This window comes from Columba livia, chromosome 1, assembly GCF_036013475.1.
Source record: "Columba livia isolate bColLiv1 breed racing homer chromosome 1, bColLiv1.pat.W.v2, whole genome shotgun sequence".
NCBI classification, from domain to species: Eukaryota; Metazoa; Chordata; class Aves; order Columbiformes; family Columbidae; genus Columba; species Columba livia.
The window spans coordinates 179,745,932-179,771,355 of NC_088602.1; the positions used below are offsets into that span (position 1 = coordinate 179,745,932).

At 36.6% G+C, this 25,424-nt stretch overlaps 1 protein-coding gene across 3 annotated transcripts in view; it reads right to left on the reverse strand.

Annotated features, from left to right (window-relative positions):
• TMEM117 (transmembrane protein 117) overlaps positions 1-25,424 on the reverse strand; it is a 207,404-nt gene that overhangs the window by 62,091 nt on the left and 119,889 nt on the right. For all 3 annotated transcript variants that reach the window (XM_065048611.1, XM_021284091.2, XM_065048612.1), the window contains one exon: positions 15,083-15,180. In XM_065048611.1, coding sequence (XP_064904683.1) covers positions 15,083-15,180 — 98 coding nt within the window. The remainder of the gene's footprint in view (positions 1-15,082; positions 15,181-25,424) is intronic.

Sequence of the window (25,424 nt, forward strand, 5' to 3'; positions counted from 1 at the left end):
AAGATTATTACAGTGTCACTACAAAGTAAGTTTTGCTTCAATTACAGCCTTGAAACTAGTTAAAAAAAGAAAAGCACATTTCTGGCTTTAGCTCAGTATTTACTTTACACAAATGCTTTTGGTTCACTCTGCTGTTATCCATCAGTAGTATGTACCATTACTGGAACACAAGCTCTCATTCCACTGATGTTATTGCTTAAAGAACATATTAAGATGCTGGCGCTTTCACACAAGAGATATCTGTACATCTTTCACAAGGAATTACATTACCAGGAATCCCTTTGAAAGGCTGTATTTGCTCAGTTGCTTTGACAATAGCTCTAAGCTTGGTTATATCACAATCCCGCTTACTCACAGTTTATGAATTGATAATGGATGAATTGGCTAATATGCTGGTGCTCTCTGATCAGTGACAAATTGCAGAACTGAAACCCATCAAAAGAAACAAACTGTCTTCACAAAGCCCCAAATAGTTTGGTTTTATTTATTATCGAAAATAGTAGAGAAAGCAAACAATTACCAACCTTGAAAACAGCATGTATCCCTTTATAGATTTTGTAAAAAATTATAATTATCAGGAAATATAGGCACTAACATTCATGATGACATGAAAAAAAGCAGCCTCTAGCTATAGTACAAGCATGTCTTTCATGAAGGATAAAAACAGTGATATGAAGATATGGAATACAGGCCATATGATGCAATACTCTGATTTGGAGACCTAATAATGCCAGCACATTCAAGCTAAGAAGTTTTCCTAAATACTCAAACACTTATCTAAATTAATTCTGAAGACTACTTCCCATACCATGAATGATGTCAAATCTATTAATGAATAAAAACCGTTAACCTGAACACTAACACTGCACATTTCTACTACAGATTCGACTCCTTGCTCCTGAGATGGTGATTAAAAATAGCATCTGTCACTGTATGTGTCAGTCAGTAGATACATAGATGATGCAGAAGGCAGTGTGCAGAAGTGTTTTTGGACCATCAAGCAGCAGTACACAGAAAGGCTGTGAATAAATTAAACCAAAAATATAAGCCTCAGGCTGATGTGTTTGAACTTCACTGCAAACATTCTTCATACATATTTAATTGCTCCATTGAGACTGTGACCGTTCTGGAGATGTTCCAGGCATTATTTCCATTCCATTAGTATACTTGCAGTATGTGTACTCCTTAACCCAAAATGATTGATTCCATAAATGTCTTCCCACTTACTGACCTGAACACTAATTGAGGTTGTGTATAGATTAAAAGAGAGTGTATGCTTCTTGAAACCAATCAAAATATACTGTAGTCACTGAAATATCTTGTGGCACAAGAAGAAAGCAGTACTTCCAACTGAAGACACCAAAATACCGCTTCACAGAAACGTTTCACGTAGAAAGAGATGGAAATAATGCAATGGGTTGATAAACTCTGCTGAACACTTTAACAGAAGTTTAATTCTAAGTACAAAAACCTACCTTTCTGAAACACAACATAACCCTTATTTGAAATATTATTATCACATACCAGATGCTTTCATCTGTGCTTGCATCTTGTAAATTGATTCGCTTTGGGATAAAATAAACATTTTTAAATTCCATAAAAATAAAACTAAAGAAGTTCAGATAATTTTACCAATTTCGCTGCGCACAAGGGGAAAAGCTAAATGTTCTTAAAGTCTTATTCAAACCAAGATAATGTTGTAAAGCGTAAATTATTCTACTGTACACCAAAACTTTTCTTGTTCAAGCTATTAAAGATAAGCATGATTAAATTGAGGCATCTCAAATCTTAAGCAAGCCACCCTGAGGAAATAATCCTGAAGATGTTCTTAAGCGTTGCCTGGCTTCTGTGCTAACCTGAAAACTAGGAACAATCATAAACCTTTAGTACTTAAGACATTAAAACTAAAATAATTTGTATCACAGTTTGAATAAAAAATTTCTACATTCATAATACACTTCCTTATAACAGAGGTATGTTCATGCAGCTTGGTCAAGCTTGTATCAGACATCAGAAGAATCCCTGGGAAACATTTAATTTCATATTACACTTTATTTATAAATTTTATAAGCATGACTATGTTAGACTTCATGTGACTGCAGAGAAGCTTAGACAAGAAATATGGGACTGCCTTTGAGAGAACTTTCATCCTGAGAACTTTAAATGACATTGCCATTGCATGTGCTGCCTTCCTCCAGATTCTTCATCTGAAATTTGTTCAAACATGATTGTTTCCCACCTAAATTCAAAGTCTTTCAGCTCAATATATTATTCAAGAGGCAAATCAGATATTTCCAGTCTTGTTTACTGTCATTGAAAACATGCCTCACTCTATTTCCTTGGCCAAGAATGATGTTTCCTGCTCTATGCCAACGGGTCTTGAATATTCAGTAAATGAGATCAGGTCAAAACATGCAAATAACTGAAAGCTGAGCACATATCAAGGGCCATTTTTTTACTGCTGTGCTACTTTTGTGAGCAGTAAATATGCATTTGTAGATGAGAGACTTAACAGATTTCTGTGACGTGTTTCTTTTTGAAGTAGAAATTCCACACAGTTATGTTCCTGGGGCAGAGATGTCACTTGTGCTGCACAATACCGGCAAAATAGAGGGCCCAAATGAGTGCATTTTTAATAGCTGTTCATTTTGAAACAATGGCCCTGGGTAGTTGTTTAAAGGAAATTAATTTACTAAAGCTTTTAAATTTATTATCTGTTTCAGTTTATAGTAGAGAAGCCTTAGGACACTTCATTATTCAAAGTTCCAACAATTACGTATAAATTCACATAAAAATTAAAATCAACCCATCTAAATAAAACATATCTAACCAAGCAGAATAAGAAGGAAAAGAAAAAGAGAAAAATATCCTGTGTATTTTACATCTCATGCAGTTCACCAATTTATGAAAAAGCAGAAAGGCCAAGGAGCTTGCACTGGAGCTAACACAGTCACAGAATCTCAAAAGAATGTTTCTTCGGCACTGAGAGAAAGCTGCATGTAGTATCTTCAAAATAAGAAATACTTTCTTTTTATTTTCAGCATATCTTTGAATAAACTAAACCTGCCATAATAGGTCACAAAACTGAAATGAAAACCTCTTCTACTTTAATGTAATATATTGACAATTTCTTGGCCTTTGTTCTCTACCTTTCCAATTGTAAGATATGCTTTACTTAATGAAATCAAATTTAAATTACTTTGTGGCAGAAATAGTGGATTCTTGTAGAGTGTATGAAAAAGAAATGGGGAAGCAGCAAACTAGAGTATGAGAAACAAAGCTTCCAAAAATATAGGCTTTTCTCATGGCTGAATAGATTTTTTTCCAGCTGTTGACACTGGTTTTGCCTTACCCCTTTGGCTGGCACAGACAAAAAGGGCTGATGCCATTTCCATTGCAACCCAGAAGGATTTACTCTTTGTCTGCATGAGGAGCAGCACTCTGCTCACCAATGCACATAATCAGTAATAGAAAGCAAACAACAGTAAACTGCAGTCAAGGTGTTTTTTCTTCAAGGAAAAGATTGTTCCTTTCAGTAGGTAAAGAATCTGAAAAGATGAAAAATGTTTAGTACTGTTTTAATCGTGTATTTCTTTACACATTATTCACTGAAGCCTTTGACTTTGATTAATCAGTATGATGAATTAATTATGTTCATCAGAATAAATTCTTGCTGGACAAAGTACCTGAAATATGTATGGTCTGAAACTTAAGTGGTATTTGTTATTGTAAGGACATAACTGCTAACAACACGATTTTTTGTGTTGTAAAAAAAATAATCCAGAAAATATGCTGAAGTATCAAAACATACATTATGTATGTATAAGCAAAAGCCCTGCAGGGCACCATTTTCTAACAACCTTTTGCTGTGATTTTATTGACAATTTAATCTACCCTTTGTTTTAGACATTGCTTTTTTTACTGTCACAATTACAGACAGAAAACATGCAATTATTTAAAATGAAAATATAGCCACAATATTCTCATTATGCTGTTGGCAAATTCTTTTAGTTTTACAACCATATTGATTTTTTTAAATAGAAAAGCAAGTAAGAAACAAAATAAATGCTCCTTACCTGTAAATGGAGGTTTTATACAAGGACTAATTAATTAGATGTACATACATATTTATAGTTGTGTTAAGCACATCCTGAAAGATCATTTTTAATTAAGTTTTCATTTTTTTGAAATGGTTCTATTCTGACAGTGGCCATAGGGTATAAGAATCTGAAAGGGACAGAATGGGATAGGGGATGAAGTCTGGTAGCATTTAAATAATAATTCCTGCTCCACTTTCAAGTCTAATCCTTGCAAAAGACAGAGTCTCATCATTTTTCTGTAGGCTCTAGATTACTGAATTTGGATGTAACAAGCTATTTTTTTTCACCTTTTAAAGCATCACCAGTTAGAAAGTAACTCAGCATCAGTACAGCCAAATTCTAGCCCCGTGCAGCACTTTGGATCTCAAGTTGTGATTTCACTGGAAACATCATTACACTCTCGTCATTTGTTTGCCTGTTTGCACCAGCAGAACAAGTTGATACAACACAATTTTCCTAAATTTTATTTGGAAAATTCTGTTGATGCCCAAGACACAGCAGTAATCACGTCATCAAGGACTATCAGGAAATCAAGATGAATAAAATTTTTCTAATTGGGCATTCAATGAATGACAGCCACTATGTCCTCCTGAAACCAGTGGAAAACTAACAATCTCATCCAATGTGTACTCAGGGAGAGTGTTCTCAGTCCCCCCTGTTAAAAAACCCCATTGGCGTAGGCGGAACAGTTTCACTGTGTTAGTGCTCGCAGTTACACATGAGATCCACAGGCCCTAAAAACAGTTTCCAAACTGATTTTCATTGGGCACAAATCAGTTTCAGAATGGGTTCCTCACATGGATCCGCAAGTCAAAGAATGCTTGATATGATCAGCATTTCTTGCAGTCTTTGCCATGACAGCTTTGTGTATTCAAATGGGCTTTCCAGTCCAGGTTGTGTAAATACTCAATATTTATGGGAAATATGGGAATATGAGAAAGATGATGAGTCAGGAGTTCAGCTAAGTACATCAGTGAATTCTAAGGCACAAATTTCAACATGCCATTATGGAGAAATACAATTTTTAAAAACTACTCTAGCATTCCAGGAAGGGACATAATTTCATTGCTTTAATCATCACATTTCTTTTACAAAACTGAATTGATTTTTGGAATCCAGCCATGACAAAGTCTATGAACTCTGGCAGTGAGCACAAGCAGCTGAAGCACTCATCTTCTGACTCCAGTGAACTCTGTGGGCTTTCAGGGTGCACATCTTGCACAAAATCGCTGGCTGAGGCTGCATCGTCTCCTTGCAGCATGACTTTATTTGATGGATTCTTCAAAGCTTCCCCAAAGAGATTTAAGAGTAAGTTGAACTGACCACATTCGGGGCTATGATTCTGCCAGGCATCTGCACACTGGATGCGAGACAGGGAATTTCTGCCTTAATTATCCAAAATTTATCCTTCTGCTGTGTCAATAATAGTCTATGTTATGCATGCTGATCTAATTGTCACACTTGGAACTTCTGTGGGGTGGCTGTCACAATTATCTGATTTTATATTTTTATAGTTTAACTTCCAGCATTTTTTTTCTGTCTACATGATCACATAATGCATATTATCTGACAGCTATACTCATCCTACCAGACCTAGAATGAGGCCTAGGCTACCTGTAAATGCTAATGACATATAAAGACGTTTTTGCTAATAACAAATGGATTTATACTGCGGAAGAGGAAGGAAGGGAGGGCACTTAAGCAGAAAGAGGGCACTGACAGAACAAGCAACCACATCAGTGATTCTGCTTTCCTCCTGGGAAACCTTTCACGGGGCCTGAGTGGAGGCAGAGGTGTCCCCAGCTCAGCAAAAATTCTGTGGAAAGTGGAGAGAAGGTGCTAAAAGAGGCCTTGCTGCAACTTCCCTTCTACACTGGCCCTGTGCCTGAACTGAGGATTGCAGCTGCCTGTTTCAAAGAAAGAACTTCTGAAACCTGCTAAGGAAAATTTTAATCTAAGAATTAGAGCTCTTCAGTTTTTGGCACAGCATGTGATTTTGTGAAAGTATTTCCACTTGGAAGTACCATCATTACTGAAACATTGTAGACACTGCACTTTAAGAAGTTTTCTTAAAGCCACATATTGGCTAAGGTATTTTTAGTAATTGTTCATGATATACCTCTTGCTCACTAACAAGGATAGAAGAAAAAGTACTTTTTTAAAGAGGTGAGGATGGGTTGCCATATCCATCCAATTATGAGGGCTATACTTAGGGTTCTAGCAATTATGTAGGAATAAAAACAGCCTTTTTTTCTAACAGGCTATCAGCTATTGAATTGCAAGTAGATACCAAATATAACTCAAAAAGCTTAAACAGGAACTGAAAATATGTGCTATAAAATACGTATGTACTACAGCAGTTCAAAGAATTTAAAGCCAAATCAAGGGTGAAACTCAAGCGTATGGGTCCAATTCAAAACCTCACTATAGCTAATGGATGATCCTTTTCTCTCTTCAGCGTAACTCTTACAGCCAGATTGCTCTATTAATTATTTTTTTTTTTTTAACACCCCATGATATTAAATGCTTCCAGGCTAGAACTTAATGGAGGAATGGTGCTTGTGCAGGGGTGTGAGGATCTCCCTTCTTCCACTCTATTGCTGTCTCAAATGTGTGGTTGCACGTGTCTATGCACACACGTGTCCTACTTCACACCAGAGGAAAGCTGCCACACTACACTCACTCTCCCCCTCTGTCAACCCTTCTCTTACTCTTTCAAATGCAAGTAAGAAACAACATATAGCTTTCATTTGATCTGTAGGAGTCTCCATCAGAAAAAAATAAACAGGATGAGACCACTGCATGTTACTTGAACAAGATAAACAGCACACCTACTCTTCATGCTAAAGCGACAATTATAGTATTTTTTTTTTCAATTTGAGATCGCAGAGTTCCCTAAACTTGATTTTGTCTCCCTCAAATGCTTTCCCTTCGGAGAAGAGAAGTGAGGTGAGGAATGATTTGTCTCACTATTCTTCCCATCACAAATAGAGTGGGAAAAAATACGTGATACAGCCTTTCCAAATTTAGACTGGCATAGACAAGATACAAATTTCTTTCTTGATAGGTGAGACAGATGGGAGACTTTCACGCACACCCCTTCACATATGGATATGTTCTCTCTGCTCATAAATAAGTAAAGTCATGCAAAGCATCTAGCTCTCATGCAGTGCATTACTAGTCTGTGAATAACATGTGGCCACATGGGTGGCATGTTGACTGACCGCATTCCCCAAGGTCCTCCTATCTCCTTGGATTTTCCTAGAAAAGCCAGGGAAAGGTTGAGACAGGCCATGATGTTAGAGTAGTAAATGCTACCTTGGAAGCCAACTACCCCATGGCTGGCATAGAGCTCCAGGTCTGCCCTGCCTTTTCTCTCCTGCTTATGCACACATTGGCAGAATATTGGGCTGCTGCTATGTTGGAGGGAAGGAGAAAGGGAGGAAGGAAAAGGACAGATGTGTTCCCCCAGGGACTGGAGTGGTTGCTTGTACTGGAAATCAGTGAGGAGGCAGGAGGCAGGAAGAGGACTGAGTAATGCTTCCAGCTGAAAAGAATATTCAATGGGGAAAGCGGATAGGTAGGAGAAACCTAAATTACTGACACTGTAGTCTTGATGTATGAGGTCTCCAAAATGGGTCTGACTCGTGGCTGTCAAGCTTCAACAATTCTGGTGAGTCTTGACCAGTTACTTTCCACACTAGACACTGTAAAGGTACTTTGCTATCAAAATGGAAAAGTATTCCTTAGGAGATGAACCAGATAGTTTGTACAGGATCAAACAAACAATAAATTTTGTGTGATTATTTCAGATAATACAATATTTTCATATATATACAATATTCTCAAATGGTTAAATGAAAAGTAAAAATAGGTAGAAACCTTAAACAACTACTATTTTAATGAAAGTCCAGTAGTCCTGATTATGCTGATTTATTTTCAACATTTTTCCATGTTAAGCAATTGCAATATTATAGCATTGTTTACCAATAATATTAAGCACAGAAGTTAAATAAATGCTATAAAAAACATTTTAGTCATCTCTTGACAAATGGTAATCATACATCTTGACTACCAGACAAAATATAATAATTAGTATTCATGGACAGACTTATCATCTCAGAATATATTTAACAATGTCTGTCCAGATTAGTAGTCAGATTACACACTATAAATCCTCTATGGAGGACCTTAGTGAATATTTTGCATTGAGACAAAAAGGAAATAGTACAGAATTTATTTATTGTCTCTCTTACCCAAATTGAAGTTATTCACTTTGTTTATACCATAAGGATAAAATAAATTTGCTGATGGTACCATACTGGGAGGAAGGTCTGATACACCAGCAGGCTGTGCTGCCATTCAGTAAGATCTGGACAGGCTGGAGGACTGGGCAGAGAAGAACCTGATGAAATTCAACAATGGCAAGTGTAGGGTCCTGCACCTGGGGAGGAATAACCCCAGGCACCAGTACAGGTCGGGGGTTGACCTGCTGGAAAGCAGCACTGCAGAGAAGGACCTAGGAGTTCTGGTCGACAACAGGTTGACCATGAGTCAACGATGTGCCCTTGTGGCCCAGAAGGCCAACAGTATCATGGGGTGCATTAAGAAGAGTGTGACCAGCAGGTCAAGGGAAGTTCTTCTCCCTCTCTACTCTGCCCTGGTGAGGCCGCATCTAGAGTACCGCATCCAGTTCTGGGTTCTCAAGTTTAAGAAGGACAAGGAATTACTGGAGAGAGCCCAGCGGAGGGCTACAAAGATGATTAGTGGGCTGGAGTATCTTCCTTAAGAGGAAAGACTAAGAGAGCTGGGTCTGTTCAGCCTGGAGAAGAGAAGGCTGAGAGAGGATCTTATCAATGTTCACAAATATCTCAAGGGTGGATGTCAAGAGGATGGGACCAGACTCTTTTCTGTGGTCCCCAATGATAAGATGAAGGGCAATGGTCACAGACTGAAGCACAAGAGGTTCCATCTTTACTTTGAGGGTACCAGAGCACCGGAACAGGCTGCCCAGAGAGGTTGTGGAGTCTCCTTCTCTGGAGACATCCAAAACCCACCTGGACATATTTCTGTGCAATCTGCTCTAGGTGAATCTGCTTTAGCAGGTGGGTTGGACTAGGTGATATCCAGAGGTCCCTTCCAACCCCAACCATTCTGTGATTCTGTGATTTACTGAGAGCAATAATATTGTCAAATATTTTAATGTTTTTTTTTATACTATTTATATTATTTACCAGGAAATCTGCCTCACTTTCTGGATTATTCCAGGTCTCCATTCAGTAGTCAGCATCTTATCACAGGAGAAGTTATTCAAATATGCAAGAATAAAAACCTCCATAATAAGGAGAGAATAATGTATGTGTATGTGTATGCGTGTATATTGTAGATACAATTATTTTCTTGTTTCCTGCAGTTGTATTTGTGGGACTGCATCGCAAAAACATTTAGTCAAACTTAATGAAAGGTTTGTTTTTTGGGGTTAGTATATAATTTAGGTTGACAAAGCTATAATGTCTAATTAGCTTTTATCAGCGCAGGCTATAATGAAAACAATTGATGTTTTAGGTTGTCTTTTGAAATGAATGAACTACATTCACATATGTGAAAGGAACATAATTGTTCAGTAGACATTTATCTTGACCATGAAAGTACAGAACAAGGAAATATAACTTATGAAACCGAACACTCAAAGATGTGCACAATATAAAAACTCTTAAAGAAGCTAAGTTTTATTTCTGTATGGAAGACATGGCTATTTACCTCATAAAGAACCTTCCTCTACTTCCAGGGTATAAAATATTTTCCTATTAAGAATCCTACACAAACTCAAGTTTAACACAATCCTCTATAAACACAACATATGTGCATGAATTAGTACTCTGTAGCAAGTCTGAAAAATCAAATTGAAAAAAAGCTTTTAAACCTCTGTTACTAACTTGCTGAATCAAAGTACTGTGATTACTAACATACATTTCTGAGCATGTGTGGGTTTATTTATTATTAAAGAAAGCTAGATAGAGCTTATGGAAACACATACTAAAAGAAGATTATTTGGTTTGCAAAGTCAAACACAGCACACATAGGGAATCACAAATTTACAATTCTCCATATTACTTTATTTCTTCCCTATGTTGGCATGTTCTTTGTATTATTTCAGACATGAGTCCTATGTCAAAGACACTTTATTAATGATTGGACTTGATGATCGTAAAGGTCTTTTCCAACGTAAATGATTCTATGATTGTAAGACTGATTATTGTGTACATGTACAATGAATGTCTACCCAGGGACAGCATGGAAATGGATTCCAGTCTGCTACTTGCATATTCAAACATTCAGCTTGTATATATTATTCTGTCACCCTGCCTGCAATCAATATTCAGCTGCACAATCCACTGTTATCTCTACATTCCACCATTTGATAATCTACCTTTGAATTTCAATTTTATCTTCCCTGGTGACACAAACCTCAGCAGCTCTCTTCTCTTCCTCCAGTAAACTCATTTCTTTTTGTTGGTGTTCTTTTTTTCCCCTATAGCTAGAAGTTCACATGAAGAACTTTTATGTCTTGCTCATTATAACCCGCCCCATCCTCTATTAGGAAAGTTTTGAGGACAATTAATATCGGAACAGTTTGTCAAGAGAGAGTATTCAGGTCTTGCCTATTAACCAAACCACACACACAACTCAGAGATGTCCCGGTGATTCTTCACAGGACATGGTGGGACACTGTGGAAGACATTGTAACGAGGAGATGGTGATTTCAGGCACAAACTAGGCACAGGTTAACCACAGGCCTCGGTGGCAGAGACCTGTATGTTAATACGGGTGACAACTATATAACCTGAGCTCATACTGTGGCATTAGCACTTGCTGCTTTTAACAACATCACCTCCATGCAATTCTGGTGAGAGCTCGCTCCTGTGCAGATGTGTAAGAGTCTTATGCTCTTAGAAAAGCTTGGTGTACCATCTAGAAAGCTCAATATTGCACAGGTTTGTTCACTTGGAAAAATAATATAAATACAACAAAACCAGACACCCCATAACTATTTAATAAATTGGTTTAATTTTTCATGAACGCACTTAACATTATTCTCTTCCATTTGTAGTTCATTTTTAATGCATTTACTTGTCTTTCTTCTGTCTTAATAAGTGGTTTCCTTACAAAAAATCCTTATAAAAGGAGACCTTTTGTGTAGATTGGACTTATTTCATGTTCCAGGGGAATAAACATTATTTGCAAAATAAGAAATCTTCTCACATTGTACTTCTCTCTCTGCTTCCTCCAATACCCAACATTAAAAATAACTACTGTTCTATATCATCCTATTTATTTAACTTATCACTAGCTACTGCTATCAGCTTGTCATCAGTCTTGTCCAAGGTCTTTATTTGGCTTAATTGGAGAACCTTGTATTCTTGTTGGTTCTTTCAAATGTCAGTTCTCTCATGTCATATAAAAATTGCCTCTCCTAAAATAGCCAAATTCTCAACACATCAAAAAAATATAAATTAGCCTATCTCAATTCATGCTTGTTACTTTGCAGTAGTGGTGGTAACCACAGAGCATTGGAGACACTTGTCTCTCTACCGCAGCCCCATCTGACTGCCAGGTGGTGCAGATACTTAACTCTGTGTGGGTATCTTTCTTTTGTAACCAGCAAACATGTCTGCATCATCCCAGTAATTCCACCGGGGTTCCAGATACTTCATTGCTTTCTGAAAGCCATGTTGACAATATGCTTTCTTAAATGTGCAAGAAAGCGTGTTTGTATTTGCATTGTATCACTATGTAATATAACATAGATGGTAACAGCATTACACAAAGGTGCCTCTGGATGGTGGAATTAGCCATGAGCAGAGCTGGAAATGACCAAAATGGAGACCTTTTTATAAAAAGAAAAAAAAAAAAAAAAAAAAAGAGAGCTTCTCACTGTAAAAAAAAAGTAGAAGGCACTTCAATGAACTCCTTAACGATGGGCTAGACAAAGGCAAATAGCAAACAGACATTTTTGAGCTAGCTGAGCTGTTTGTGGAAGACTTACGTTGAGAAGACATTCAAAAGGCAGCCAGAATCCTCAGGAGCAACCAACGACCAGCTGCTACCAATGCTTTCAGAGAATGATTTAAAACAGGAGTTGATAAGCTAAATGAAAACCTTCGCTAATTAGTTGCATTGGAGAGCTGAAAATATTTTCAAATGAGAAACACAAAGCAGTCACATGATCAACTGTTACAAACAAGTGCTTGTTGCCTTCATCCCAATGACAATCCATCTGTCTTTGGTACTTTCATAAACATTTTCTAATTTTACAAAGTAAACCTGAAAATAAAAATGACATTAACAGAAAAGCAGCTCCAGTGTGTATTTAAATGTTTCGTTACATTAAGTACTTTGTGCATCACATATCTATATTTGGAATGATTAAAACAGAGTGCACTGTATTATACTATCTCTGCTGAACAGGTGTGCCACTAGGAAATGTCCTGAATAAATGGACTGTGCAGGACAAACCATTGAGGATGCTTCATTTAGGATATTTCAAATATAAGGCTGCTCAAATCACACTGTTTAAGCAACAAGAAATGAAATACAAATACCCCACATTATCATTAAAACATTATCAATACTTCAACTCGCCATTCTATTTTTCCTACTTATAAGGGTGAAAAATGTCCAGTTTTAGCGATGTCTAAGGTGTGCTATCTAAATAATGTCTCTACAGAATGTCGGCTGTTGCCCAGGGCCATTTTACTTCTCTGCTTAAAGCTAAAAATAAAAGCACTTATGTCACCCTTTAGGTTTTTGAAATCCCCATTAAGCATATTCTTTACTATGAGAATAATGCTTTAAAAGAACCATCATTTTTTACTTTATCTTCCTTTTAAACGTTTTGCAGGATTTGTTAATATGAGTATTATTTGAAAGAAAACATGAATTTATAACATTTCACACTGCAAGAAGTCAAAATCTCTCTCATAAAAATATTTAAGTACTCTCAGTAGTGTTTTATTGTTCTCCCTGTCTCGCATGTACATTTGAAATCTCCCTGTCATGTCACCTTGCTTTTAACCCTTTTTTCCATTCTTCAGGTATATTTGTTTAATTAAGTTTTCTCGTGACTCTTAACTAATCTCATTTCCACTCTTTCAGACAAGGGTATTCTTCAGACAATGGTAAAAAAGAAAATCAATGATGTTCTAGACGGAGGTTTTTGCTAAATTAACCAAGTGACTGTAATCATTGCTAGCCCGCTTGGTACCTGTCTGAGCATTTTTTTATTCATCTGTGCTACTTTTTGCCCATCCCAGCACAATGAGACAGAATCTTCCTCTACATGTCCCGCAATGATGGTGGAGGTGTTTGAGCACCACACCCTCCATAAATAAAACTGTTTGGTCACGTTATTTTTTCCAAATAGCTTTTCTAAGATCCCTCTTTCACACTAGCATTTGTTGAATTATTTACTTCATCTTTAAATTCTGTCATGTCACTAATATATATGAAGTATACGAATATCAAATACTACTTCTAACATTAAGTAATGGGACTCTCCTTTCTTATCAATGTAACAGAGAATAATTATTTTATTATATCTTTCATCGCACGTTTCTGAACTGATTCGTAGAAGTTCAGCACACTCCATGGGGCTCACTATTTTTCTTAATTGCCTTCAGTATAGAACCTTGTCAAAAGCCTTTTGAAAGTCCAAATAAATTAGATCAAGCATTTCTTCCTCATCCATTATTTTGATGACATGTTCAAAGAGTTCTAACAGATCAGAGAAGGTCTTCTTTCAGCAGAGCTATGCTGGCTTCTTTTAGGAAAATTTAATCTAGAGTTTTGCTCATGATTCTATTATTGATGATGTATTCAATCCATTTAGCTAATACTGAATTCAGACTTACAGGCTAGTATGATAATTCTAGTTTGTTGGAAAAGCAAACAAACAAACAACAACAAGAACAAAAACAACCACCACCACCATGAAAAAACAGTAGCCGAATTTTAACATTCAGTTTTTCAATAGGCAATTAAATGCTAGTAAAATTTGCATCAGCTCAGCCCCTTCAGTTCCTTATAAACCTTGTTTGCAGCCAATCAGCCATCGGATTCTGCTTTCTTTTTAGTCTTTAAACTTCTCTTATAATTTCCTTTAATTGCCTCAATTGAATACAATATCTTATTTTTACTGCTTGAAAAGTATAGATATTTCATTCAATTTTCTGTAGCAGAAGCCATGTAAATAAATCTTTCAACTTCTCTGTAACAATTCCTTCTAAATGTACTCTTCAAAAAACAGCACATCTACTGATGTTTTCACAAGGTTTTCTGCTTCAAATGTAGTTGAAAAAAATCTTTGCAGCTTCATCTTCAGCTATAAGGTCTTCAGACTGCTTCTTACACTATACATTTTTCATCTTCCATTTTCTCCTGTTACAACTTGTTTTCTGTTTTAACAGTTACAATTTACCTGGAAGAGGCTACATTTGGCATCAAATAAATGCTTATGCCTCACAATTTTTCCCATTGATTTTTAAATATTTTTCTTAATAATCTGAAGATGACTCACTATTTGAAATCCCATTGATGTGTTAATTGCAAAAAATTGCTACAATTAATTTCAAGGTCACAAAAGGACACATCAATTTAATGTAATTACAAGGACTGACAATAGGACACTTAAATATTATCACACATAGCAAAAATTTTGCAACTCAGTTATAAAAAGCATCAAAGATATAAAAAAAGCAGTAAAACCCGCTCTGAAATTACATTTTTATACCAACTATTCTGATTAGAAATTGGTCACTCATGTACAACTTTTGTAATGTTTAATTTTTCATTAGACTAAGTTTCCTTTTTTCCAGCCATATATTCCATTTATATTTCTTACTGTCACAGACAATTAGAAGATATGTTTTTGGATGTTCTGTAAAAGGTTCATTTCCAATAATTTGATTTTACTATTTTCCTACCAGAATAAAATGATCCTAATGTTTCCTTTCTTCCAAAAAGCTCTGGCAGACTTTCCCCAGTCTGGATAGGGTTTGTCCTGAAGCATCATATCTGTGACCTACAAGGAAATAAGGAATAATACACGGTTAAACTGGTGTCACAAAAATAGGATTAACGTGGACTTTACAAACACTTTCTTTTATGTATGACACACCTGCTTCAGTTCTGATAATTTTAATAGTTAGACAGTAGAAAAATAGTATCTCCAGTGTTATTTGCAACCAAGATAAAGTATATTGGCCTACATATGCTGCCCCTAGAAGTGCACACAGCTCCTTAATGAAGGAGCTTAATTCCTTAATTAAGGAATCCTGTGGAGATCCAAAGATAAGAAGAGGAACTAGTCTAAAAGTTACCAATAAATGCTGTCCATAAGCTACAGTTCCCTATCGCTCTGAAGGTTTCCAGTCCAGCCTGGGTGGGGGGATTCACTTCCCTGAGAACAGCATCAGCATAATTTCCACTCTTGAAATCAGAGCTGTAGCTGGGGAGTGCAAGACTGTGAATTAAGCACTATAGGCCATTTATCATATCTTCTCACTTCCTGGTATCAGTAAGAAAACCACACTTGAGAATAGAGACACGAAAATCCCTTAAAACTTGCACAAAACTTTAAAAGTATGAAATATTTATTCTCATTTTCATAATTCCTATCTAAAGAGACCATCTGTTTCTCTGTCCAGAGACTCATATGCATGCACTGCATCTGGGTGGAACACAAAAGTATTAAAAATGACTTTCAGCTAAATGAGGGAGGTGAATACCCTTAGGTGCTTGCATCTTTGGGGTGCTGTGTTTTCATATCCATATACTTCAAGTAACTGTACTAAGAAGCACCGAAAGTTATATTACAGGAAACTCATCAGTTCCATTGTGCAAAACATCCAGAAGAGTAAAAAACCTACCCATATGTAGAGATTAAGAAATAATTGAACAGATAAAAGAAACAGGGGTGAGCACCTGCTTAAAAATTCAGATAAGTAAAACAAATTCTTACTATCTGTCACTGGTATTAGTACACAGTGGAAAATTATGAACTGTTTTGATTATTCTGAAAATAACTCTTCATAAGATTCCAGAAGTAACTTCAAACTGAAGTTAATAATTCTATTTTTTTTTCCCACTACATTTATTTTGATATACAGTTTTTAAAATCCAGTTTACCATCCAGAGTGTGAGCTACCACTTTCGATCAATGACATTGACAGTGTTTATCAAAAAGAACACATGGTCCATGATTAAATTAAAACCACATACAAACTACATTCAGCTTCTAAATTTTGGTTCAAATTCCCTTTGGGACTCAGGCCAAAGAATAATGAATACGTTAAATAAATAGAAAAACACAATCTAGGATTTTATGATTCCATTAAGTCTAGCCTGAAGAAAGAACAGATTATACCCTGAAATACCATCTTCCCCAATTGTTTTATATAGATAAATCTTTTTTCTGATCAGCATACTATGATACTTTTTTATAAGATCCCTATTATCTAATAAACATTTTGATAAATATTTAACGCTGAACAAGGCCTCTGTGAAGATTTAATCCACTACTTCAGTAATACCTTTTTCTCTTAGGAAGATTTTATGTAGTAATGAATATTTGCAAAGAAGAACACATATATTGAGAGTTTTTATTCCATTTTCAAAATATTTTCTCCAGACACTTTCTGGGAAATACTTATTGCATTTGGTAGAAGGATGCAATCTGCTGCTGTGTGACCAATTATTAGAGTAGCATGGTTCATAAGAATGACATTCAAGAAGGAGACATTTTCTGAGGAAAATGGCAAGATGAGGCAGGAAATGTTCTTTCTGATATCAGACAGTTGGTCTTTCATCCCCCAGATTTGGCATTTATTTAAAGTCATATCACCAGATCAATGTCAGGTTGGTTGCAGCTAAATTGGCTGAAGCAAAGACAGTCATTAAAAGGATGCATTCCATAAAGGGAAATCCAATTACCTTTAGCATTAGAGAAATCAAATTCATTTTCTGGTTTGGTCAAGGACAGTCACTGTGGAAAACAGTTCATGGGAGAAAAGCACTCAACACTGCCATATCGTGCAAATAAGTTTTAGATAGGAACATCAAAACCTCATTGCTGCTGTTAGAAGGATAATGATGTTTTTATAAAAAGGAAAAAAATATAAATTTTAATTTAATTTGCACAACTTAGCATAAAGAGATGCATTTTTCCCCCTCTCTTTGTATTTCACAACGCAATTACTGGCCAGAAAACTTTTCTTTTTTAGTCAACTATATTTGAAAATACTGTGGATACTCAGGAACAAAAAACAACTGATCACTTAGTAATTCTATGGATGCATGCATCCTACAGAATCAAGATAAAACAGGGAAAGCCACTTACAAAGTAATTAAGCAATGTATTTTTTTCTTGAAATAAAAGTTGTGATATAGTTTAAACAATTAATTACACTGCTTCAATTTGGAAAGGAATGGCCCCTACATATAATGACTGTGTACTCTCGTTTTATTTAGTGCCTCATGAGAGAAATGTTCACAGTTTATTAACGTGCACAAACTGCAGAATACATATTCTCTGGTTTTTTAAGTGACACAAGTGCCACAGCAAAATATCACCATAAAAAATGAGTATGCCTTGCAATACATTGTAATATATTATGGTATCTTAAATTTCACTTTGCCAAAAAAAAAAAAAAAACCAAACAAACAACAAAAATTTTATTAACTATTCCTATCACTCACTTCACATTAAATATGAAGATAATTATAATGCTTTTAAAAAGGAATATTACTATCATTAAATGGGTAGCAAAATGTTGTGATTCACAATTTTGTTGCAGAAAATTAAATGGTTCATTTTGATATGATATACTACAACAATTTGGAAAACTATGTCATATCTTATAGAAGAAAGAACCCAGGACTCAAAGTCATGTTCAGAGCAGGTAACTGACACAGACAAAAAGCAAAAGCAAATTTTTCAGAAAGCAAAATTATAACAACTTCAAAAAAACCCAACAAAACAGTAGGATACATAAGGCACCTGAGATATGCTAAATGGAACAATAAGAGTCCTTAAGGAATGCTTACTCCTTCTGTGTAGTTGCTCTTTGAATGTATTGCTCAGGATACTCAGCACACACTTTAGATCTCTCTGCCCTAGACAGTCATGTCAAACGATGCTGTGTTGTATGTCAATAGGATCCTTCCCAGCAGAGTCAATATCTGCAGTGGGAGTTTCAGGTAAGGCTAAGTATGTTTTCAATTAATAAGCTAACTGCAAGTGAAACTTTATTTTAAAAAAAAAATCAATAAAAAAAAGGTGACCTAATACTTTGGTCGCACTTTCAAAGTATCTTCCACATTCTTCACTGGTAGGAACTATGCTGTCACCTTCAGAGCGCAAACTGATAATTCCTGGAAAAATAATGGGGCATGAGCTGCTGGCCAAGCTGTTTTCATCTGCCAAATTGCATTTTAGAAACCTAGAAGTATAAAAGTACACTGGATAGATTCATAATAGCACTTCTGCACATAAGCAACTGCAGAAACTGTATCTTGAAAGAGAAATGGACTCTGAAGAAGCTCTCTAGGATGTGATGTATTCCACGCTGTAACATTCATTAAGTAAAGACCAACACTCAGTGGAGGATTTCCATTTCTTATTCGCAAATCTTTAAAATAGGGTAAGAACAGCCCACCAGCATTTAACAGAATGTAGAAGCCAAGATCCACAGGAAAAGCCTGAAAACACAAACCTAATGGTAAACTGAAATATTTTTTATTATTTTTATACAGGAATGAGAAGTGAAAGGTCTAATGGACAAAAGGACTCCAATATCTCATATCAGTAAAGAAGCTGTTCATACGCAACTACTCAGCCAGGAGGACAAGACATCATGGTGCTATTGCTGGAAAAGGGAGTAGCCTGAATAACTCTGCATTTGGAAAAATACATATATCTGCCACTGCCAAGTACACGACTCCAGTACTAAGTGCTAATTTTTTCTATTTTAATCACTTTATATTTTTGAAATATCTTATTTTAAACCATAACCTTCTTCATCAGTAGAATTAAATTAGTTTAATTTGAAACTCAGCCTTTAAGTAGTTCCTAAGTAGCAGTCCTGCAACTGAGGAATTTAATTGATGGGGATGCCAGAGTGTCGGGGCAGGTCTGAGGGCGGTTTCCCAGAGCAGGCGTGTGCACGTTGCTTGGTTTCATGCAGCACAATGTTCCACATCAAAAGAACCCCTTGACATCTTTTGCAAAGACTCAGCACCGCTTGTGTGCTTCTGAAAAGTACGCCTTTTTTTTTCTAGCGAGTGGGGCTAAATCAGGTTAAAGTAATTATGTTTCCTGAAGTCAGTGTGAAGCCAATGAGAGGTAATGTATAATATATGGCTGAGTGCATACACTCCCTTTGCTTTGTTGCTATGTGCTTTTAGGTAAGAGCTATATATAGGTGTCCCGCTAACTACACATCAATTCTTTATCATATCTTAGTCTTCAAGTACTATCATAGTAATCATATACCAAACCAGGGAAACATTTAGTATTCAGTCATTAAAAGCTTCTATCCATCATTTTTGTCTTCATCTTCTTTGAGATATTTAATAACTGTAGAGCTGTTCACTTGATGTACAGAAGTAACCTATATGGAAAATGCTTTTATGCTTTTTCGTGTGGATGTTAGGGAAAAAACTATCTTCTGTGGATCATACACCAACACTTCCATGGCTAACACAATGATAATATGAAATGCCTTCTTTAATTATTAAATTGTTTTGGCAGTTGAACAGAAATATCAAAAACTTCATTACACATCCTTCAGAAATAACTGTTAATTTATTTTAATCCACTCTGCTGCATTTTGGAATATACTAAATGTGTAAATGTTTGGAAACAAATGTAACAAATATTTGTACTTGAGCTTACTGATCCATAAGAAGGATGTTATTTTTCAAGATAATAGTCAGCTGTAAATATGCTGCTAGATTTTAAAGTAGTTTTGTCTGCTTCTTAGTTTTTCAAACATTCTTAATGCAGTTTTGTTACCACCCTGAAAACATTCAAGCTTGTGCTATTTTTTTTTATGTTAGCATTTTCAAAACAACAGCAATCACAAAGATAAAATACGGCCACTTCAATCTACTCTTTAATTGTTTTCTCATTTTAATCAGAGCAAACACATTGTTCTTGTCTTACTAACATGTATTGTTTTAACAATAGGTAAATCCTGAAAAACAACACTAACTTCCTGTCACAATTCAGTGATTAATATCAATGATAAATAATATTATGGTTCACTTTTGTTGCTTCTTCAATAGCCCTCAGTATTATTTTGTGCATTTGCACATTTCCAACCAGTAACACGTTTCCAGAATGTTACAAGCTCTTACTCTCCTGATCCCCTGCATTTGCACACATGCACTGTCTTATATCCGAATTTCCACCAGTTAAAGAACCAAGGGTGTTATATTAATTATTGCCATCTTTACTGACCCATGCAAATTTATTTCTTCACCCACTGAGGAAGAAGAAATCTTCTTCTCTTTTAGCCAGTAGATGTTGATTTGGTTTTTTGAATATTATCATAGCAGTTTCTGCCATAGTCACAATCTATGCAGGGATAACAACTCAGGAACAAGAGATGAATAACTAAAAATACATACATTTTAGGCTCAAGTTTAGAAAAGTCTCCCCTGTCAGCACTTCCTTTCATTTTCCAATTCAAGTTAGGACAGAATGCTCCATACAGCCAGTGTCTAGCCCACAATCACTTTGTGGTGAAAAACTTCTTTAAATATCAAAAGGTGAGTTAAGGAGAAATCTGGACTGCAATTATTTCAGGTCTATTCTGGAAATTACACGTTGTATTTCAATATCAGCAGAAATAACTCCTGAATAGATTATTTTTTAAATCAATCTGAAACAAACAAAAAAGAAGAATAATTTTCTTTTAAGTGGAAATTCCTTGACACTTTATAAATATCAATAAATGTTTAGGAATGGTTGTACAACTGAAGTAGGGCTTTGGCAAAAAAAATTCCAAACTATACCACCTCATTTCCTATGATGTTTCAAGTCCCTACTGTGCACAGAAATCACTGTATATACGCAACAAAAACAGACTGACTGCTATGTTGCAAGCACTTGCTGTTTATATAACCACCGATCCCATGTTTCAGAAAATTCTTTCTTCTTGCTTTACCCTATTAGTGTCATAAATGCAGAAGCAGAGATCTGGGTAACACCATGTATTACAAAGTGTAGGGCATAAAGCCACACCATGGTCTTTATTCAAGGCATTCAACTCAGTTCCATCTTAGGCTGACATGGCAGGAGATTGCTTTACTCATTTAGGGAGCTTAGTGGTTTTGGTAAAAGTCCAGCGGCCTAAGTCATGCTGTGTTTGGTGCACATATGCCATACGCATCTAGACCAATGCAGATTCTTTTAATAGGTAGCGAGAAGAAAAAAGCATTTCTGGGGCACAGTTCATTTCAAAATGGGTTCGGTTGTAAAGATGTACCTATTTCTCTTCACTCTAAAACAGAACCTGCTCAAATGTTCACACTGCTGACACTGGAAGTCTCGTAATATGAATCCCAACCTTGTTTCCTACATTTCTTAGTGTTTCTCATCAAAGTGTCATTAACTTAGTTAATGAAATGTGTGATGGCTCATTAGGAATGAGGGTTCATCACAGACAAAGGGCCATATTCACAGAATCACAGAATGTAAGGGTTTGGAAGGGACCTCAAAAGATCATCTAGTCCAATCCCCCTGCCAGAGCAGGAACACCCAGATGAGGTTACACAGGAATGTGTCCAGGCAGGTTTTGAATGTCTCCAGAGAAGGAGACTCCACAACCTCCCTGGGCAGCCTGTTCCAGTGTTCTGTCACCCTCACTGAGAAGAAGTTTCTTCTCAAATTTAAGTGGAACCTCATGTGTTCCAATTTGAACCCATTACCCCTTGTCCTATCATTGGTTGTCACTGAGAAGAGCCTGGCTCCATCCTCGTGACACTCACCCTTTATATATTTGTAAACACTAATGAGGTCACCCCTCAGTCTCCTCTTCTCCAAACTAAAGAGACCCAGCTCCCTCAGCCTTTCCTCATAAGGGAGATGCTCCACGCCTTTAACCATCTTTGTTGCCCTGCGCTGGACCCTCTCCAGCAGTTCCCTGTCCTTCTTTAACTGAGGGGCCCAGAACTGGACACAATATTCCAGATGTGATCTCACCAGGGCGGAGTAGAGGGGAAGGAGAACCTCTCTCTACCTACTAACCACCCCCCTTCTAATACACCCCAGGATGCCATTGGCCTTCCTGGCCACAAGGGCACAGTGCTGGCTCATGGTCATCCTGCTGTCCACCAGGACCCCCAGGTCCCTTTCCCCTACACTGGTCTCTAATAGATCATTCCCCAACTTGTACTGGAACCTGGGGTTGTTCCTACCCAGATGTAAGACTCTACACTTTCCCTTGTTATATTTCATTAAATTTTTCCCTGCCCAACTCTGCAAGTTGCCCAAGTTCCTTGGGCAAGTCCTGGAGGGAACCAAGCAAAGGATTGTCGAGAACTGACAAGTCATATCATAAAAGGGTATCCAATCTGGTGAGCAGAGTCAGCCAATGCAAATACCAGATACAGAGGTACTTGCCTAGGTGCTTGACCCAGGTTTCCACAGGAGGTATTTCTGTGGTTTTGAGATTTAAAATGAAGAGCTCTGTAGGGAATGATGCCAAAGATGCATTGTTTTACTTTTGCATGGTAGACTATTGATTAAGGATATCAAAGGGGAGTGCCCATTTTTAGTTTCAGATCTACCAGTGCTTTAATTTTAACCAGTGTTATAGGCTTTATTCACTGATTTAATGCAAAAAGCACAGCAAGTGCCTTGGGTTAGAATGAGCCTTCAGGACTCCTCATCTCATGCAGCTACAGAATCAGACCCTTTTGCAATCTATCCTTTATTTCATCCTACGAATCTTGTACATGTAGCTACAAAGCAAAGCACTGAAGAAAGAAATGAGCCAGCATGTGATGAGCAAATAGGTAGCCTCTGTTACCTTGATGTTCAAAATGTGTTCACACTGAAAGCGAATATTTAAGCAAAATGCAGGTAGTAGTTCTTAAGTTAGAGTGAGATCCATCATATCTTAGAATACTGCAGGAGTGTAAGCATTTCCACATTTACCTCCAAAATACAGCAACATACACATTCCAGGCTCACAGCCGTACAGTCAAATCACATAAACATAGGAGTATTTGTTTTAGCATATACGAAACTATACATTAAATGATGACACATAGTAACTAAGGTGTGATTAATTCTCTGAGACTGTCTTAACCTAAGCAATATCTTGATGTCTGAATGTGTCTGCAAATCACAGATAACAAGATCAATTGACTGATCTCATAAAGGACAGAGTGCACAGGAAGATAACTACCAGTAGCAATGAAAAACTGGAAAAAAATCTGGTTTGATTTGGCTTAATACAACATAGATGCTGAACTGTTCTTGCTAGACTGGCAACAGTTCTGGATGTATCAACATGGTCAATGTATGTCTCCAAAGAGAGTTCTGGACTTTGCAAACAGGAAGTTTACCAACTTACCTTCTGCAGAGCAAGCTACTGGTTCAGGCATGTATCTAAAAATGTCTAATGTCAGTTCACAAGACACGAGGGAGTCCCATGCAAGACATGTTCACAAGATAAAGGTTCCTACTAATTAGATTTAATTTCAGGTCTGCCTTCTTTCGACATCTCCATTTAACCATTTTCTTGATAAGACTTTCAAGTGTTCACGTGCTGTAACTGATGCAAATGGGCCTTTGACTGGTCCTCTTGGGCAGTGGCAACATTTTTATCTGTATCATGATGCCCTCAGAGACTCACAGTTATACTTGTAAACTGTCAATGCAACTTCTTTTGTGTAGACTATGCTTTGATTTGCCAGAAGGTCATAATTTGCTGTTCTGACAATTGCAGTTTTGTTCTGCAACACATATGCCACTAGGTGCCTTTTCACCTGCCTTTCCCTTTCCCACTAATACTTTTAAATTCTATTTGGTGACCTAATGGGTGATAGAAGCCCATCAAATGTATAGGCAACAGTTCCAGTGAGGACATAGTGTTAAGGTGATTCTATGGCAGATGAGGGAGTGAAAGAAGAAGAAACTTCCATTACAATAGCATACTACTAATGAATAATACGGGATGTTGCTGTTTTCTTCTCTATTTAACTTCCACTTAGTTACTGTTGAGGAAGTATCTTCTTGTGGAGAATCTGAGTGAATGTGAGGTATAATGGGTATGTTTTGCCACTTGGTTGTTGGGAATTGTTTTCACTTTACACGGTGTGTTCTAGATCAACAGCAAACATTAACTAGAGTAAACATAAGTAGCATAAGCACATCTTTCAAAAATCTCTGTTGGTGTCTACATGATGCAGAAACTGGTAAAAATGAATTCATCAACTGAAATAAAAATGAAGGATACGATTTCAAGCTCTGATGTTTACCCTCTGTCTTCCACCACTCTCTCACATGCAGGCAAGTGAGCCACAGAACCACCTGAAGACTTGGAGGTCGCCAGCAACATGCACACAGGCCACTGCTGAGGCACTCGCCTGCTTCCTCTTGTCAGAACAAAGACCCTAATTAAAGGAAAATCCATCTCCATGCTGCTGACACCACGCTGCTTTTCCAGTTGTTTCAGAGCTGTGATGTGCTGTCAGCTCAGAGTGGTTTCAATCCATTTCACTTCTTTACGGTGCCTGGCACAGAGAAGCTGTAGCTTCAGAATAAGTAAATGGGAACTTGAAACTTCCTTTACGTGGCCTTTTCTGTCCTGCACTCAACAAACACAGCTACTATATGATTATATTTTCACTCAAAATAGAGAATGAGAACAATTCTGAACACGTTTCTCGTAGTTTCTAGAAATACTAACTTGAAAATGAAAACTGTTAACAGAAAACAAACTGAACAAATTCATTAAGAACTTCTTAAAAACCTTCCCATGGCTCTTTACATTATTTTCTTTATCACACTACAAGGGATTATTATTATTATTAACTAGAAGAATTTTCTGCTCAACTCCCGGTCTTTTGCCAAATTTATGGGCAACATTATTAATTGTTTTTAATTGCCCTTATATACTGAAGCTACAACCACATTGAAAACACAATCCAATTTAGAAATCCTTCTATTTGTCCACATTTCCTGTACAATTCTGCACTTGATGTGCGAGCATGGTCACAGTTTTGTCCAATATCCATTAAAAACAAAACAAA